This window comes from Leucopleurus acutus, assembly GCF_964270905.1.
Source record: "Leucopleurus acutus genome assembly, chromosome: 4".
NCBI lineage: Eukaryota > Metazoa > Chordata > Mammalia > Artiodactyla > Delphinidae > Leucopleurus > Leucopleurus acutus.
Window position 1 is genome coordinate 136,712,941 of NC_139146.1, and position 19,024 is coordinate 136,731,964.

The window sequence follows — 19,024 nt, forward strand, 5'->3', positions numbered from 1 at the left end:
GGCAGGTGTCTCTCGGCGGAGGCAGGAGCCGGGGTTCCTAACAGGCTGGCTCACGGCCCTGTAACGTTGCGTACGTGCTCCTCCGGCCCCTCATTGATTTCCCTCTGCCCTCCAAAGACCTGGCTGCAGTTAAGCCTTGTGTCCTCCACGTGATGCTGAGCCGAATCAGATTTTCCTTTTAGTTGTTCGATCAAATTTTCCTTCCTAGAGCTTCGAAGGCACACTTGGGACCATCTAGTAATTGCCTCCCCGCACTGAACTGCTGATACCTTTATCGGATTGGCATAGGGTTTCACAGGACTGTGTTTAACATGCAGTGAGCCGCAGCAATGCAAACAGCCCCAGTGTTTAAACAAGCATCCATTAGGCCAGGAAACAAGGCGGTGCCAGCCCATTTGGTGCTCTGTAGTGCTGGCAGCTTGAGGTGCGCAGGGCAGCCGGGCCGCTGCAGCGGGAGAGGGCAGGCGGGGAGGGGAGGCGGAGGAATTGCAGTGTCAGAAAAGGAGCAGATTCTCTGCGGAAGAGGAGGGTGCGGGGTCGGAGGGGGGGAGGGAAATGTGGCTGGGGACATGTGCAAAGCTCATTAATACCTCATTATGTTAGAACTGCAATCTCCCCGCAGACAGGCGTTAACATTTGCGGTGCCAGAGGAAGAGCTGTGGGAAAGCAGCACTGACCGCCCCCCCCCCCTTTTTTTTGCAAGCCCCAGCAAGCTCCACACACTTGCTTTGCACCGAGGGAGTGGTGGTGTTGAATTTGTGAGGGAAGGCTGCGAGCAAACCCCTAAGGAGCGATAGGGACCAATGCAGTACAGTGAACTGAGACGGAAAACTGTAGAGTTTGTAAATAACGAAGTGACCAGCTTTCCAAGGTGCCGGCAAGTGATGCAGAGGGAGGAGCGTTGACCGGAAGCCAGGAAAGGGAGACCGTGGGTCTGAAGCATGAGCCATCCTGGAGCCTGGGTGTGTGCAGTGGTAGATAGACATGCTCCAGATTCAGACTCAGGCGTCCCAGAGAGTGTGGCACTTGTCCCCTGAGTTTGCCCAGGGCTCCCCGGGACCAACCAAGCTAGCATAAGGCAGAGAGGAGACAAATGAGGACTAACGAGAAGAAAAGAGGGCAGGGGGATTCAGCCTGTGGGATGTGGGAGGCTGTATTCTCAGCTGCTGCCACCTGCCCTTATTAGTGTGGGTGGAGCAAAGGGAAGGTGATAAAGCAGATAGAAGGTTCTGTGTGTGCGTGTGGGGGGCGGGGGGCGGTGCGGGAAGAGGAGGTTTTGCTTTCTTCAGATCCGACCTGGCTGGGCCCAAACCCTTCCAGGCTTCACCCCAGGGATTAAATCCCCGTGTGCCGTAGCTCTGTAGCTCTGGCCGGAGCTGGACCCAGCGCCTCACTCACTCACCCCCGGCAGTAACCCCAGGGGCTCCAGCACTGAGACAGCGGGCTCATGGGAGGAAAAGTTGGAGCCATGTTCTGTAGAAACTACAACTTTCCTGCAGACACTTAATCCTGCTCTGTTAAAGGATCAGGTGTTTCTCTCTGCCCTGAACCCTTATGTGTCCTCTATCCAGAAGCGAAAGGTGGGTGGTAGCCACTCTAGCAAAGAGTTACACAACAGAATGGACCAAAACACAATGGTGTGTGGATTTTATATCATGAAGGCCCCTTAAGGTAATTCATGTTCCAGCCCTTTGAGAATATCCCATTTCTGCCTTTTCGTTTTGTTTGTTTTGTTCTTATTTCTACCTTAGAATTTTCTTTCTGTGAACGTCCAGCATTCGGGTTCTGTTTCTAGCATAAGTGGACACGGACACACCCAGAGGTCCACAGGGACCTCGCCCATGGACATTCAGCCCACGTTCTGGAAGCAGTGGGCAGACGAAGGAGGACGTAGCCTTGATGGATGTCCTATGAAGTGACAGGGCCGTCTTTCAAGTATGGTTTGTGGAGACCTTTATGGTCAGACTTCGTTCTGACTTAACACAATATTCCATAAAAATATGGATTATCCATTAACTTACAGGAAGGCAAAAGAGTTAATTTCATCACTGAAAGCCATTTGTATTCCTTTTGGAAAAAAGAAAAAACAAAACTAGAGTCCCGTTGGCCAGTAGCTTGTTACGTACAACGGTGCCTGTAATGAACATCTAAAGATAAATGTATTTGATCATCACAACCAGGTTTACTTAGGTTAGAAATACAGTTATGGCTACAAATGCTTCTGAGGAACATTAAACAAGGCTTTTTACAGTGTGGCCTCTATAGTCAAAATAGTCAAATTCAAGCTCTGTGTATTAAAATCTATTATTCTTTCGACTATGCAGCTTTGACAAATCAAGCAAGAGTCATAAGAACAGAGCTAGGAAATAGTTCAATTGCTATACTTTCATAGCCATATATAAGAAAAAATATGCCTTATGCTGTTTACATGTTGACTTTCCCAAGCTTGATTCCATTAAAAAATAAAGCAGGACAAAAAATGAAGAATTGTTACAAACAGTAGACTACTTCTAGACTTAACTTCTGTATGTAACCACGGCAGGTCCCTATTGTGGGATGTATGACATCCCACAAGATCTTGCCTGTTTTAGACTCACAAACTTAGAGAATGAACTGATGGTTACCTTGCGGGGGGGAGCGGGGAGGGATAGACTGGGAGTTTGGGATTGACATGTACACACGGCTATATTTGAAATAAAATGCCTTTCCATGAAAAAAAAAATTTTAAAAAAAGTAGAATAAGCATTAAACACTTTAAAAACGTTTGCCTGTTTTTCCTGGGCTGCTCTGTCCCTCGATCCTTTTCAGTGACCTGAGCAGGACCCTCACGGATTTGTGTTCTTCACCCTGTCATTTCCCAGCATCTGAGCTTTTCCATCTTCGATTCTTCTGCTTTCCTTTCTAGGAGAGAGAATGGAAGTTAAGTTTCATCCAAACTTTCTACCTAACCAAAAAATCATGACATCCAAATTGCCCATTTGAGGCGAGAAGGAGAGTCATGTAGCAGAATTACAGTTCAGAGTAAAATGGGACTTCAATTTCCATTAAAAAGAAAAAGTGAATTCCTAGCTCCTTTCAGGCTTCTGCCATGAATCAAAACTTAAAGTGAGATATCAGAAAATCAAGGATGAGATGGAACCTAAAGAGATGTTTCCTTCCCTTTTCATGCCCCTTCCTCAATGGAGACCATATCTGCATCATCCCAGATGGCTGTTCTATTTTTAAAGATCTCCAGAAAAGGAGATCCTGCCACCTCCTCAGCAACCCATTCCCGCAGCTCCTGTTCCTCTCAGCCAGAACACTTGTTTTCTGAGAGCCCTAGGAGGAAGAAGAGATACGCTGTCCCAGGTTTAGGGACTTGGGCTAGTCCTCTCTAGGATTTCACCCCTCAGTGGACACTCCGAGGCATGGCTAATGTCTTTCTTCAGTAACAAAGGTTGTTTTTCTCTAATCTTTAGCTCTATATTAGTGAGCTTCTTGGGGGCCCATGGAAAATCCTCTAGAGGGCCTGCTGTTTACACAGCCCTGTCCTAGATAAGAGGACGACGGGTAGCAAGGAAGTGTATTCATTTCAGTCTAAGAGGAGAACAAGGTCACGCACAGCCGCAGAGCTGACCATCTGTACTGGACAGACTTGTTCATGCACTCACTCACTCGCTCATTCATTCTTTCATTCGGGAAATACCTACTGACCTCAACCATGGGCCAGTCCCTGTGCTAGACACTGGGCACCGACACATCAGTCAACAACGTGGACTAGGTCTTATCACCAGTGAGCTACACTTGGATGGGGGAAGAATACCAAGTCAAAAGTAAGAAGCATAATGGTTATAAATTGTGATAAGGAGCGTGAGGGAAATAAAACAGCGATGTGCTCGAGCATGGGTGGGGTGAGGCTAACTGAGACAGCATGGCCAGGAAGTTGATACTTGCGCTGAAACCTGAAGGATGACCGGGAGGTAGGAGGGGCAGGTTCAAGGCAGAGGGGAAGCAGGTGCAGAGGCAGGAGGAGAGGCCTGGGTGGCCAGAGCGCGGTGGAGGAGGGAGCCTGGCCTGACATGGGCTTGGAGACACCATGTCATCCAGCGATTCCAGGCCATGAGGGTGACTTTAAGAGAATGGGAATCTAGAGAAGGACCTTAGGCAGCAAGACATGCTCTGATGAATGGTTTTAAGCGATTCCTCTGGTTGCTCGTGGAGAACAGATTGGAGAGACCGTAGGATGAGAAGCAATGTTAACTGGTTAGGTGGAGAGCACAAGAGGCCCGGGGAGAGGCGAGGGTGGGGTGAAGGCTGTTGGGGGCGGGGCAGACTCAGACAAGGAGGTAGATGAGCGGAAGGTGTGTTGAAAACACAGATGCTGCATCCAGGCATAGGTTTGCTCCATTTTAAGGCAACAGAATACATAGAAATCAAAAGTTTTAAAGAAGTAATTATCCCCTTTATGAAATGATTCACCACAAGGATCTATTACATGAAGTAAGGGAAGGAACGTGTGTATGTGTCTTTGACTATAACTTTTAATAAGAGATATAAAATCTTAATAGACAGATCATGGAATTCGAAGGAATCGTAGAGGTCATTTTCCCCTACCTCCACCCACTAAAGAATCCCTTTTACAAATCCCTGGCAGATGAACATGCAGCTTGGTATGAAAACTCAAGGGACAGGAAGCTCAATAGCCTCACAGTGAAGGCCTTTCTATTTTCAAAAGTTCCTCCTTATAGAGAGGCTGGAAAATTTCTCCCCATAATTTCCAACCCTTGATCTTAGTTCCATATTCTGGAGCTACATTAGATTAAATCTAATCCATTTCCTACATAGCAATGGTCAGCTATTGAAAGACGAGCTCTGGCATTCCTACTCCCCAGTTCTTCTCTTTCTCCAGCAAAATATACTTGGCTTCTTCATCTGTTTCTCACGTGATACGGTTTCTGGAGTCTTCTGTGCCCTGGTTATACCCTCTTGCTGCCTGATGAGAATGAAGACACAGAACGAAGCCCAGCCTTCCAGCTGCCATGAGTGTAGAACGTACACAGTCCCCCGGATCTGGAGAATGTACATTCATTACTGTAACCTGGAATTACAAAAACACATGGCTTTGAACTCTGAGGAAATCAGGGCTGCTTATAAAACAGGTTCCACCCAACCTGATCTGTTCCTGCTAACCAGTAGGAGAGCTGTTGTTACACTTTCTTTTTTGCTTTGTAAGCGGCAGAGTTTTATACAAATATAAAGTTATGCACCTTTAAAGCTATCATGCCAATAAGATACATTCAATTAGACAAAACATCTTCAAAAATTTTTTAACAGTGTAAAAATACAATCACGAAATAATCAATCTGCCGATTAAAACAAAATTTACAGTACCTACAACAGAATTTACAGATGCCTACGATAGTTTGCAGATTGTTACATATATTGTTTTAAGAAATACCATTAATACAAATACATGATTTACAGTATCCCCATTATAGCAAGAAAAAAAACAGATTGGCAAAATAAAACGTCTTTTAGGCATTTACGATGCCAAGTATTGAAACGATTATTCTCACTATGACATAAGAATAATACTCTTTTAGTGGTAAAAGATAGACTTTATTAGGCCAAGGACCACTGAAGAGCTTCTGGAAGGTTCCAAAGTAAAATCTGGCTATCTTTCCCCCAAAATAAATAGAACAGCAGCAGTGCCTACGTATCCCATGAACATAAACTATGAAAATTCCTTTTATCTTAACTGGGCCTTAAGTACGTGACTCATTACAAATAAAAATAAACAAAATTTTAGAAACTAGTTAACACCAATAGCCCAAATTTGGTGTTTACCTGCCTGTAAATGCCTAGGATAAGAAGTTTCATCATGAAGTATATATTAAATGTAAAATTAACAATTATTTCTAACTCTATATATAAGCCAAAGTGCTCACTCTTACCATGGAAGCAAAACCTACAATAATCTACAGAAATAGTATGTAAACACAGAGAGTTTTGAGATAGACTAGGAACATCCTTCTTGTTCTGTGGATCAAAATGCAAAGGTCTCCATTCCATATGGGCATGAACACAAACACTTGTGTTAATTTAACACATGGATCTTACACGACTATGTGCATACACATATGTACACCATGACCCAAATGTTAACAATGTTTCTAGCTACACCACACCTTCAAGCCCCATATGCTAGAAAGTAAAAACTTAATATGAAAACTAGTTTTCCTTTTTTTTTTTAAAGTAAACTTTAAAATGGAAAACCAAACCCAACACTCCTCTTTGCAATAGGTACTGAGTTCTAAAGGTTCAGAGTCAAGACCCCCTTCAGTTGTTCCCAATGGAAAGAACACGCAGGCTCCCTCACTGTCTTCAGGAGGTCTGATCGTCTCCAGTGGTTTGTCTTAAAAACTGCTTTCCAAGGTACGATGTAGCCATGCTGGTTAAATTCTTCCTGCTGCCCACTTTGCACCTGATGTAGCCATACAGGTTGGCCCCTTGCAGCACCACACCCATGATAACCACCGCCAGCCACTTCACTCTGAAGGAGAAGAGGGCACTAAAGGCAAATAGTACCCACAGCACCAGACAGGCAATGAGTCCTAACCAGGAGATTCTTGATTCAGCCTCTGAAACAGTTTTACTGTCTTGAGGAAAGGCCTTCCTGGACTCAGACACCCAATGGCTTTTTCCATCTTCATCAGTGTGATTCCACCAGCGCAGGCCAACCATTAGTCTACCTGTGACATTCTTGACTGCCCAGAAGTCACATGACAACAACAAGATAACTGTCACCATACAGGCAATAAAGCGGGCGCTGAACCATTCACAGGGAAGATAGACTATAATTGCACTGACTCGAAAGAATAAATGGAGAAATGATGCCACTGGGTGACTGATTTTGGATATTTCTGGTCTACTAGTTGTCTCCTCTTCTGCATCAAACAGTGAAACATCTTCAATGTCATCATTACTGTCCTGCTGCAACATGGCGGCCCGCGCCAGCCTGTTGTTACACTTTTGGAGGATCACGAACCACACTGAGAATCTGATGAAAGCTTTAGATCCTCTCTCCTGAAAAAAGGGGCATATAACCACAAAATTCTGCATACAATTCTTGGAGATTCTTAGAGATCCTAAAATCCATTTTTATGTAGACCTCAAGTTAAAAAATCAGCAGTATTGGGCTTCCCTGGTGGCGCAGTGGTTGAGAGTCCGCCTGCCGATGCAGGGGACGCAGGTTCGTGCCCCGGTCCGGGAAGATCCCACATGCCGCGGAGCAGCTGGGCCTGTGAGCCATGGCCGCTGAGCCTGCGCGTCTGGAGCCTATGCTCCGTGGCGGGAGAGGCCACAGCAGTGAGAGGCCCACGTACGGCAAAAAAAAAAAAAAAAAAAAAAAAATCAGCAATATTCATGTTGTGGAACCCTGGATCCATCATCGAAAACTGTATATTTGCATTATCTTTATACTTGATAACAATATTGAACAGGGGGATGAGGAACACCCACTTGGAAATCCCTACAGGTCACTACGGAACCATTAATGGAAGAGGAGAGTTACAGGAAGTCATGTGGCATTGTTGGATACGTTGCTTGTGTTACCTCATTTAGTGTATACAGTCGTCTTCTGAACTACAGAATATTAGCCCTGTCTATGAGGAAAGTGAAATTGAAGTGAAGGATATTAATAAAGAAACATAGAATTACAGAGATCCAGGTGAAGGCAGTGCCAGTGTAGTGTGAGTTTTTACAGCTCCAGAGATGAACCATGGTGGATGAGCAAGTTTGGTTTCCTGGGAAATGCGTCCTTGTGTTGGTGCCTTTGTAGAGATGTCCCTGGAGGGTGGTCGTCAATGTGATTGGCCATTCCCGTGGCCTACGTGGGCGGCATGCCATGCTCTTTAGGATCAGACTGGGGTTGGGTTAGTGGCCAGTATGTATCTCTACCTGAGCAACTCAGACAGCTGCAGAACTGTTCTGAGAACATCTGAAAGAACTGCAGCCCTTACAGGAAATCCCCTTTCAGATAGTACTTCCTTATGTGCCAGCCGCCCACTGCATAGAAAGAACAGTTCTGAAGATGCCTCCCCTCCTTCCCTATTTCATTTGAGAGCCACACTCATTTCAGAATAGTTTGGAAATAAGAAACACATTCCATTCACAAGCGCAGAGGCACGTAACTAACGGAAAGCATAGGCTTTGGAATTCAAGTCTCAACTCCCTCACATGAGCTGTGTGACCCTGGGCGGTCTGTTTCATCTCCGGGAGCCCTAGTTTCCTCATTTGTATAAATGATGTTTATTACCTTGCAGGGTCGATGTGGGAATTGAGAGAAAAGATTTGGGATTTGGCTGGCATAGAATGGATACACGATGAATGTTTGCTACTTGCTGGTAACTTGGAGGAGGGCTTAAATTGTTGGGGCCCGTCTGGGTAACAGTAGATTTGGTTCAGCAATACCATCAGGCTTACCCTGGTTTGAACCTGGATCCCTGAGCCATTCCAGAGGAATTCCTGTCCCCGTACCCACCCCTCATCACTGTCAAGATTTTGCTTAAGATAAAGAGGAAGTGTTCACCATAAACCCATCCTCCATGTGAGGTGTCATGTCACAGGGGCGTTTAGAGGACACCCCAATACTACCTAGTCCCCAGCCTCTCAAGGATACCGGATGTCGTGGTACCTTGGGTGTGCACACGCACACGTGCACGCACGCACACACATACACATCTCTGAGATGAAGCAGTATGTGAATTTTCGCAGTTAGCAGACCTCCGTGGTAGTTCACGTGGACATTTCTGAGCAAATCCTTGGTTCCACAGTAGTAAAAGCAGAACTAAATACTGGGTAGGGCTAGTGCTGCTTATGGAAGTTCTCTGAGACACTATCTAAAAGTCAAGTTTAAATATAGAGATGGGGCTAGCTAACCTCATCATTCTGTGAGTCATTAGAGGTGAACTAGACTTGGTCATCTCCCTTTGCTAATAAGGAAACCGGCTTAATTAACTGAAGGAAATTAACTTGACTCATTTTGCAGCATGAATCTGTTTCCCAAGAGGGGCTGAATTCTTCCCTTCCTGTGAGCGGATGCTCATTCGGCAGTCCATTCAAGAGGCTGTGTCGGCGCGCTGTTGCTGCCAGCTGACAGATGTAGCATTTTCCTGATCAAGCTCCCAAGCCTTTCTCCTTGCCCCTTGAACAACCGAGCACAGAGTAATAAACTACTTAGAATGATTTTGCAACATGGGAGCCATTTGCTTGTCTTTGTGCTGTGGGAGTCAAATGCCTATTCTCAGTAAATATAAGCCTCCCAATTGACTTAAGGTAATTGAATGATTTTAGATTTATTGTGTATATACTTTTCTCCATAGCCTCTGATTCTAAGCAGGCATAAAATCACATCAGGAAAACCTGAGTTTGGATATTTGAGCTGTTTCATCTGAGTTAAAACCAAAATATGTAGAAATTGGGTTATCAATTCCAAACTTGCATTACTTTGTGAAACCTCACGTTTCCAGTGGAGCTGAAGGTAATGTCTTTCTTTTGATGTGACTCTGGGGCAATTCTGCAAAGGAGAAGGAGAGAAAGATGTTTTTCACTCTATTCCGGGTTGTTTCGTTTTCCTTTTTAACTGATTTTTACACAGTATGTGATTTTCTTTCCCAATTTGTTTTGAATTCCTCTCGCCTAGCCCTAGGTGTCTGTTGTGGTTGGGCCTGGTACAGTTTGCTTAGGCGTTTTGCTGTGTTCTTTGCTCACCCTTCGTTTAAAGGAGATCTAAACTCACAGAATAGCTATATTTCTAGAGAGACCTGCCACCTTTACAGGTATTACTGTGGTCATTTTCTTTTTCTTTTTTCCCCTCTCTCCCCTCTCTTGGTTCTTTGTGAATTAAAATCAAGGTTCCTGGAGCTAGAGGTAGGAAGAGGGCGTGGGAAGCCTGGCCACGTTATGATGGGTAATAATCATGACTCTCTCCCTCTGCTGTCAGCTCTTCCAGACCGCTCACGTCCTGTTCATCTTTGTATCCCCAGCTTCTCGTGTGGCACCTGGTGCATAAATGATGCTCAGTGAGTGTGTGTTGAAGGAACAACCTAATTTTTGCAAATCCCTTTACAGTTTATAAAGATACTCCACATAGCAACGGGGTGATTGTTTTCAACACTTCAAGAAAAAACCATTTCCTCCCTCATTTCATTAGGATTGTGAAATTGCTTTGGAATTTGGGAACAGTGATACTTTTACTGTGTGCATTTCAGGACAAGCCAGAGTCTAATTGCTTTTTTTTTTTTTTTTTTTCTTAATGTGAGGGGCTGTGGAAGGGAGCCAAGACAGGAGGGAGTTTGTTAACTGGATACATTTCTTGTCAAGAAATTTAAAACTTGAGATGTTTCTGGATTTTTTTTCTTTATAACTGCAGTTCATAGCTCTTCATCTTTTACTAGGATGTAGGTGAATTTTAACAAAAGCAAGAGGTATATTTTCAAGGGAGGAGGACAAGTAGGCAGCAAGGGAAAGACTTTGTTTTTAGGACTTGTGTCTTGACTTGGCAAACACTCAAGGTTATCCTACTCAGCCAAATAACCCACATCGCTTCCACGTCAGCCATGGCCGAGCTCCCCTTACAAGGTGCGCCAGACAGACTCTTCTGGTAGGACATTTGAAGGATTTCAACCCTTGTCTTGTGCTGCAGTCAGTGGCAGTGCTGACCCTACACCCGTCAGCTCTCACAACCACTGTACATCTGCCTCTGGCATAGACTCACCCAGGATTCATAATAAAGCAGCTTTTTTTTCTTGAATTGAAGTATAGTTGATTTACAATGTTGTACTAATTTCTGCTGTACAGCAAAGTGATTCAGTTATACACATATATATATGTTCTTTTTTTTTTCTTTTTTTTTTTTTTTGCGGTACGCGGGCCTCTCACTGTTGTGGCTTCTCCCGTTGCGGAGCACAGGCTCCGGATGCGCAGGCTTAGCGGCCATGGCTCACGGGCCCAGCCGCTCCGCGGCATGTGGGATCTTCCCGGACCGGGGCACGAACCCGTGTCCCCTGCATCGGGAGGCGGACTCTCAACCACTGCGCCACCAGGGAAGCCCTATATTCTTTTTTTAAATATTCTTTTCCATTATGGTTTATCACAGGATGTTGAATAGAGAGTTCCCTGTGCTATACAGTAGGACCTCGTTTATCCATGCTGTATATAATAGCTTACATCCACTAACCCCAAACTCCCACGCCATCCCTCCCCACCCACCTCCTCCTTGGCAACCACAAGTCTGTTCTCTATGTCTGTGAGTCTGTTTCTGCTTTGTAGATAGGTTCATTTGTGTCATATTTTAGATTCCACATATAAATGATATCATATAGTATTTGTCTTTCTCTTTCTGACTTCACTTAGTATGATAATATTCTAGTTGCATCCATGTTGCTGCAAATGGCAGTATTTCATTCTTTTTTATGGCTGAGTAGTATTTCATTGTGTATGTATACCACATCTTCTTTATCCATTCATCTGTCAATGGACATTTAGGTTGTTTCCATGTCTTGGCTATTGTGAATAGTACTGCTATGAACATAGGGGTGCATGTATCTTTTTGAATTATAGTTTTGTCTGGATATATCAGGCAACTTTTTCTTAAATGGCTTAATCTCTAGGCACTCGTCACCTTAATGCTGACTTTTGCCATAAAACTCGAGTGTAAAAGTAGGAAAATAATTGTACTACTGTTTTCCCCAAATCATTGGCATTTAAAGACCAAAGTCAGCAAAAGCAGACAAACTTAAGAATTTTAAAAAATTAGAAAAGTCTTTGATTTTTACAGATGAAGCAAGAGCCATACTAAGACTTATAGCCTAGAAAAAAAATTCAGGGGAAATGAATCAGGATGTCCACTGGCTGGATCAGTGACAGCGTTTATGTGCAGCATTAGAAATGATGCTGGTGCCTGATACACACACATAATAGTAATACTGTATCTTATGCGATGCCGTAATCCAAGTGAAGTGTATTCCTACCATTATGCTAAAGTTGTATTTACCGAAAAACTTTACACTGCTTCAGTTTTTACATTTAAATCTAAATTAATTAAAATTAAATTTAATTAAAATTTCAATTTCATCCTTGCAGTAGCTGCATTTCAAGTGCTCAGTAACCACAGGTGTCTCAGGGCTGCCTTCTTGGACAGCATAACTAGGGACAGCAAGGGAATGAGAACCTATTATTAGGGGGCCAGGGACTTTGTTAGGTACTTTCAAAGACATGATCTCAAAGCAGTCCCATGTGTTATCTACATTTTATATAAGGAGACAAGCTCACTGAGATTCAGTGATTTGTGCAAAGTTGGACAGTTAGTGAGGGAGCTGGAAGGACAGCTGTTAGTCTAAACCCAAAGCCCATGCGTGTGCTGAGCAAGAGATAAGGATGCTTTCCTTATCTCCCCACCTCCCTGTAAAGTTTGCAAGCCTCTAATTGTTTTAACAAGCTTGTCTGAATGAATTAATTCAAGAAGAATTCCAGGTAATGACAGCCCCGAGGTACTGCTTGTACACATCTACTCCACGTGCTTCTCCCCTAAGATTCTGGGATTTCTTTCCTCCCTTGGTCCTTAGAAGCATACAATTTATCTGCAGGCACCATTTGTTCCTGACAGAAAGAAAATCTTTTAGCGAGGACTGTGATTCAAAATATATGTTACATTGACTGATGACCTGTATTACTGCAGTATATCAGAAAGCATATTGCTGGTAGGTGGGACGCAAAGTAATTTGGAGGTACTCATTTTGACCTTGGCGTGGGATGACCTTGGCCTATTGCAGATTCATACTCTGCAGCTGTATTAGTTCCTAGGGCTGCCATGATGAAGTACTACAGACTAGGTGGCTGAAAGCACCAGAGATTTATTGTCTCACAGCCCTGGAGCCTGGAAGTCCAGAATCAAGGTGTCAGGTGAGACTCTGCATGGAATCTTTCTTTGCCTCTTCCTAGCTTCTCATGGTTTGCTAGCATTCTTTGGCATTCCTTGTCTTGCAGCGACATAATTCCAACCTCTGCCTCTGTCATCACGTCGCATTCTCCCTGTGTGTCTCCACGCCTTCACATTTTCATCTTCTTATAAGAATGATACCACTCCTGTTGGACGAGGAACCCAGTCTACTCCAGTATGACCTCATCTTAACGAATTACATCGGCAGTGACTCTGTTTCCAAATAAAGTCACATTCTGAGGTCCTGTGGGTAGGACTTCAACATATCTTTTGGTTGGAAGCACAATTCAGTCCTGTAACAGTCCTGGCTATACCTCTGCTTCAGAGCCCTCGGAAAGTTTCCCTGTTCCGCTCTTTTTAATTTTTTTTATTGAAGTTTAGTTGATTTATAATGTTTCGGGTGTACAGCAAAGTGATTCAGTTATATATATATATATATACATATTCTTTTTCAGATTCTTTTCCATTATAGGTTATTACAAGGTACTGAATGTAATTCCTTGTGCTATACAGTAGGTCCTTGTTGTTTATCTATTTTATGTATAGTAGTTTGTATCTGTTAACCCCGAATTCCTAATTTATCCCTACCCGCCCTTCCCCTTTGGTAACCATTAGTTTGTTTTCTATGTCTGAGTCCGTTTCTGTTTTGTAAGTAAGTTCATTTGTATCAGTTTTTAGGTTCCACATATAAGTGATATCACATGATATTTGTCTTTCTCTGTCTGACTTACTTCACTTAGTATGATCATCTCTAGGTTCATCCATGCTGCTGCACATGGCGTTCTTTTATTATCTTTTATGGCTGAGTAGTATTCTGTCGTGGTGTGTGTATGTATATATACATACATACATACATACACATACAACATCTTCTTTATCCATTCATCCTGTTATTCTCTTATGAAGGACTAACTTTACACACCTTCATTCACTTCTTTCCTCGAGCCCTTGGTTTTTCCTTAGCAGTGTTCTTCCTTGGAGGTGAGGTCCTTGCATCAACTTCAGTGAAAAAATTGAAACCATTAGAGTCGAGCAGCCTTGTCCACACGCCCCTCCCCCCCAACATTTCCATCTCAACATACCTCTTCCCCACGCTTGTCTTTAGAGCCGTCTTTTGATGGCTCCGATGTGCCATTCTTCATTGGTTCAAAAGCAAATATCTCGATGGGAATGTAAAATAGTATAGCTCTATGGGAAACAATATGGTGGTTCCTCAAAAAAATTAAAAATAGAACTACCATATGATCCAGCAATTCCATTTCTGGGTACTTACCCAAAGGCATTGAAAGCAAGGTCTCGAGATACTTATGAACCCATCTCCATAGAGGCACTATTCACAACAGCCAAAGGTGGAAGCACCCCAAACGTCCAGGGACAGATAAGTATATACATGTAATGGAGTATTATTCAGCCTTAAAAAGGAAGGAAGTTCTGACACACGCTACAACATGGATGAACATTGAGAATATTATACTAAATGAAATAGTCCAGTCACAAAAAGACAATACTCTATGATTCTACTTTTATGAGCTATCTAGAGTAGTTGCATTCATAGAGACAGAAAGCAGAATGCTGGTTGCCAGGGCCTGAGGAGGGGGTATAAGGAGTTATTGTTTAATGGGTATAGAGTTTCAGTTTTGCAAGAGAAAAGAGTTCTGGAGACGGATGGTGGAGATGGTTGTACAACAGTGTAAAAGGACTTAATACCACTCAACTGTACCCTTAAAAATGGTTAAGATGGTAAATTTTATATTATGGTATTTTAGCACAATTAGACATTTGCAACACAATTTTTCATGTGTCCCTCCTTTCTTAATGTCCACCTCTCCTGCCCTCTGATTTTCTTCACCTTTGAACCCACTCAGGATTTCCTTTTCCTGAAAAACCTTGACTTCACCTCCTGACATACAAGCCATGATGCCTCTTTCCCTCCAACTTTTCCAAATGAGATTTCTTCTGTAGAAGGGTCACAGACAGCATCTCCATTCTTCACCATTTGCTTCTCTTACTGACCAAAAACCTGGCATTCATTCACAGCAGCATTCTAGAACTTTGCTATCCAATAAAGTAGCCCCTAGTTGCATGCAGCTTTTTTTTTTTAATTTATTTATTTATTTAGTTTTGGCTGCGTTGGGTCTTTGTTGCTACACGTGGGCTTTCTCTAGTTGTGGCAAGAGGGGGCTACTCTTCCTTGCGGCGTGCAGGCTTCTCACTGCAGTGGCTTCTCTTGCTGCGGAGCACGGGCTCTAGGCACATGGGCTTCAGTAGTTGTGGCTCACGGGCTCAGTAGTTGTGGCTCGCGGGCTCTAGAGCACAAGCTCAGTAGTTGTGACGCCCGGGTTTAGTTGCTCTGTGGCATGTGGGATCTTCCCGGACCAGGGCTCGAACCCGTGTCCCCTGCATCGGCAGGCAGATTCTCAACCACTGTGCCACCAGGGAAGCCCAGCTCTTTTAAATTTAATTAAAATGAACAAAATTTAAAAATTGGTTCCTCAGTAGCACTAGCCACATTTCAAGTACACAACAGCCACATGCAGCTTGAGACTAATGTATTGGATAACGTAGATACGGAACATCTCCATCCTCTCAGCAAGTTCTGCTGGACAGGCTGCACTGTTCTTGAACAAGGATTCTCAGCCCAGGAGAATCACTTGGAGGGCCGATTGAAACAGACTCTGGGCCCCGCCTTCCGAGTTTCTGATCAGAAGTCTGGGGAACTAGCCGAGAATTTGCATCTCCATCAAGTTCCCTGGTGATATTGATGCTGCTGGGTGTCCTGGAGGAACCCTTTCTTAGATTCCCACTGAATTACTCTGGTACTAATTTAATGGTCTCTTAGGTCTCATTTCAAAGCTGCAACTGATCTGACAAATCTGACCACAAATTGTTCTTCTTTGCTCTGTCCTACTTTCCTGATGTTTTATTTTAATCTCTCACTGATACTGTTTCTTTGTCTCTTTGCTGACTGCTCTCATCTAATTAAGAGGGCCCGGGGCTTCCCTGGAGGCGCACTGTTAAGAATCCGCCTGCCAATGCAGGGGACACAGGTTCAAGCCCTGGTCCGGGAAGATCCCATGTGCCGCGGAGCAACTAAGCCCGTGTGCCACAACTACTGAGCCTGCGCTCTAGAGCCTGTGAGCCACAGCTCCTGAGCCCGCGTGCCACGACTACTGAAGCCCGTGAGCCTAGAGCCCATGCTCCGCAACGAGAAGCCACCACAGTGAGAAGCCCGCGCACCGCAATGAAGAGTAGCCCCCGCTTGCCGCAACCAGAGAAAAGCCCACACTCAGCAACAAAGACCCAACAAAGCCAAAAAATTAATTAATTAATTAATTAATTTTAAAAAGAGGGCCCATCTCCAACCACGTGTTCACTTTCTTTGGGAATTTTTGCTCTCACGTTGTTCAGGCCACCTCAGATGTATGGATGGGTGACTCAAATAAACATCGCCTTATTTCTAAGGCCCTATCTTCAGGTTTACGTGACAACAACTGGATCTGGATGCCCTACTCCTTTTGAACACTCTGGTGTTAGAAACAAAGCTTCTGTGTCTCTACCCTCTCTGGCCAATGAGCTGACACTTCTCAGATCTCTGATCATTGTTGCCATGCATTTCTTTCTCCTTAAGTGATGTTAAGATGCTCGCATGAAAAGCTCCACAGAAATGTCAAGTGTTATGTGTACCTGCTTATTAAATATTCATGCAGTTGGAGAAGTCACCACTGCAGTGTGCTGAGTAATTTCGTTAATGCCTTTCCTCCTAGTGACCCACTGTTTTATAGACTTAATCTGCTTAATCCTTTCCATGAGGTATAGTAGGGGTCATGCACGAATATGCCCATTTTCAAATGAGAAATTAAGGTGCAGAAAAGTTTCAAAGAGAGACCAGAGGCACAGAGCTGGTGATGGTTCTGCCTGGGATCTGCAGCTCACGTGCGTGACTCCCATGCTAAGCCCCCAATTCCCTGCAAAGCCCCCAACTCTCTTGCAAAGCCCGCAACTTGCATACAAAGCTCCAACTATTAGCAAACACTAAGCTTCGGGGTTTTAAACATAGAAAGAAATTGCTAAATGGGATTCAACGTGTACTTCGCATAATGCATTTCTGTGACACTTCATAGTAATGAGATAATTACCATGGGTACAGTGTTAGAGTATACATATTCTGATAAGTTACAGCTGTAAGAACTCAACAATGGCCATTAATCATTCCATGTTCATTCTTCACGAGTCTCAGACTAAATGGTAAGCTTCAGAATTCCAACAAAGCTAAGATGAATTGTATAGTCATCATTTCTGCCATTTAGATGAGGAGTTTATGAATACAATCGACTCTCCCTAATTTAAACTAATTTGGGCAAACTGTTGCCCAAATTGAGAAGAATTGAAGTATAGTAGTAAATATATACTACCTGTGATATATTTAAAAGTAACAGCTGCAATTCAAACTAGACCATCAAACTGTTAGTAAACAAGCATCCTCGGGAATTACTTTAATTAATATATGAAAAGGAATCATAATACCTGTATCAATCGTTTATTTAAATTTGAGTCTCCTGAGTCCTTGAGTCCATGAAACCCATTTCTGTCTTAAGTAGCTTAAGCATTCCCCTTATAATCTTTATTATACCTATTCTTTTATATAGTGAGCTCTTTTTTTTTTTTACATAAGGATAAATATCAGGTTGGCCCTTAGCCAAGTTACAGCTAAAGGCAAAGTTAGCAGGAATTGAATTAGGTTTTACTACACAATGTATTTAGAAACAGCGATAGTCACAAACTTTTTCATTCTTTCAAATCTAGGAATTAGTTACATATTTTAGAAAAGAACCACAAGGTTAAAAAGAAACCTAAAATGTCAGTTGGCTCATCTTCCAACTATATCCAAATTGACCTAGAAAGATTAAAATTCTAGGCTGTTAGATCTATAGGGGATTTTTAGAGAGTATTTTGTCCAGGAGAGAATGGAGGTGGAGAATAGTCACCTGATTTCCACAGAACACACAGCTTGGTCATGAGAGAAGTGATTCTAGGACCCAGGGCCCGTGACTGTAAGCCTATGATTAGACCCACACCCATCTGCATCTTCTAGGTGAAATACACGATGATCCACGCCCAGAAAATGTGGACAGCTCCTCCCTGTAACCTGGTGCAGTATCCAGTTACCCACTGACTCTTCATGTAATTTAAGGTCATTTATTCAAAAATCACTCATGGTGGAAATGAGGAAGCAGCTTTGCATTATCCTGTAAATTAGCAAAGTTAACCAAGTTTTGGTCACCAGAATGGAAACATCACTGTTGTCTATGTCCGGACAAACGACCGAGCACAACAGGAGCATTTCCTGAAAGTATCCAATAGATACTTAGGAGCAAAAGGAGAATGGCAACAGGCTCTGAATTTCTTTAAAAGCAAGGATCCTCTGCATCTTTCCTGTTCCTGCACCCAGCTCAGCACCTGATACCAAGCAGACCATCATAAAGTGAGAAATTCTTTTAAATGAACCATGTGATTTACACCCTTGGGTTTCTGGCTTTTGAAAAGATCTCTGATTTAATATTTAGTGTAATTTTTGTTTCTAATTTACTAAAGCCAGGAAACATTTGCAGAAGGGTGTAATGGATTCTTGCTCTCTGACTTAAAATGAGGCTCTTAGTTACTCAGTAACTACCTGCCACATACAGCTGCACTTCTGAGTTAACAGTGCCTTCCAGGGTGATTCTGAGAGTGAGTCACTGATTTGAATCCAGAGTCTAAATAGAGCTGGAGCAAGCCTTGGCGATCTGGTAGTCCAGCCCTCTCCTTTTACAGTTGAGGAAACGGAGGTCCAGAGAGGTTAAGGCACTGCTGCCGGATCACATAATTAAGTTTGTTTAATTGCCGTGCTTCAGTGAGAGCTGGAAAACACCACATGCATAGTTTTGCTTTTCAACTTCCTGACGTTTTCGGTTGTGTGCACTCAGGGTATTTTTAAATACTGATAAGCATGTGAACGCAAACCTCATTTAGTTAAATCTGGCAGTGTGGGCAGTCTTCAGTGAAATC

General features: G+C 43.4%; 2 protein-coding genes across 2 annotated transcripts in view; one reads left to right on the forward strand and one right to left on the reverse strand.

Moving 5' to 3' along the window:
- The window catches only part of MAML3 (mastermind like transcriptional coactivator 3), a 429,469-nt gene that overhangs the window by 210,374 nt on the left and 200,071 nt on the right, over positions 1-19,024 (forward strand). The gene's annotated exons all lie outside the window — the stretch shown is intronic.
- On the reverse strand, positions 6,133-7,385 carry LOC309960806 (Golgi apparatus membrane protein TVP23 homolog B-like). Its single transcript, XM_082837735.1, has one exon. It carries the CDS (start codon positions 7,099-7,101, stop codon positions 6,364-6,366), a length of 738 nt encoding a protein of 245 aa, XP_082693861.1. The 5' UTR covers positions 7,102-7,385; the 3' UTR covers positions 6,133-6,363.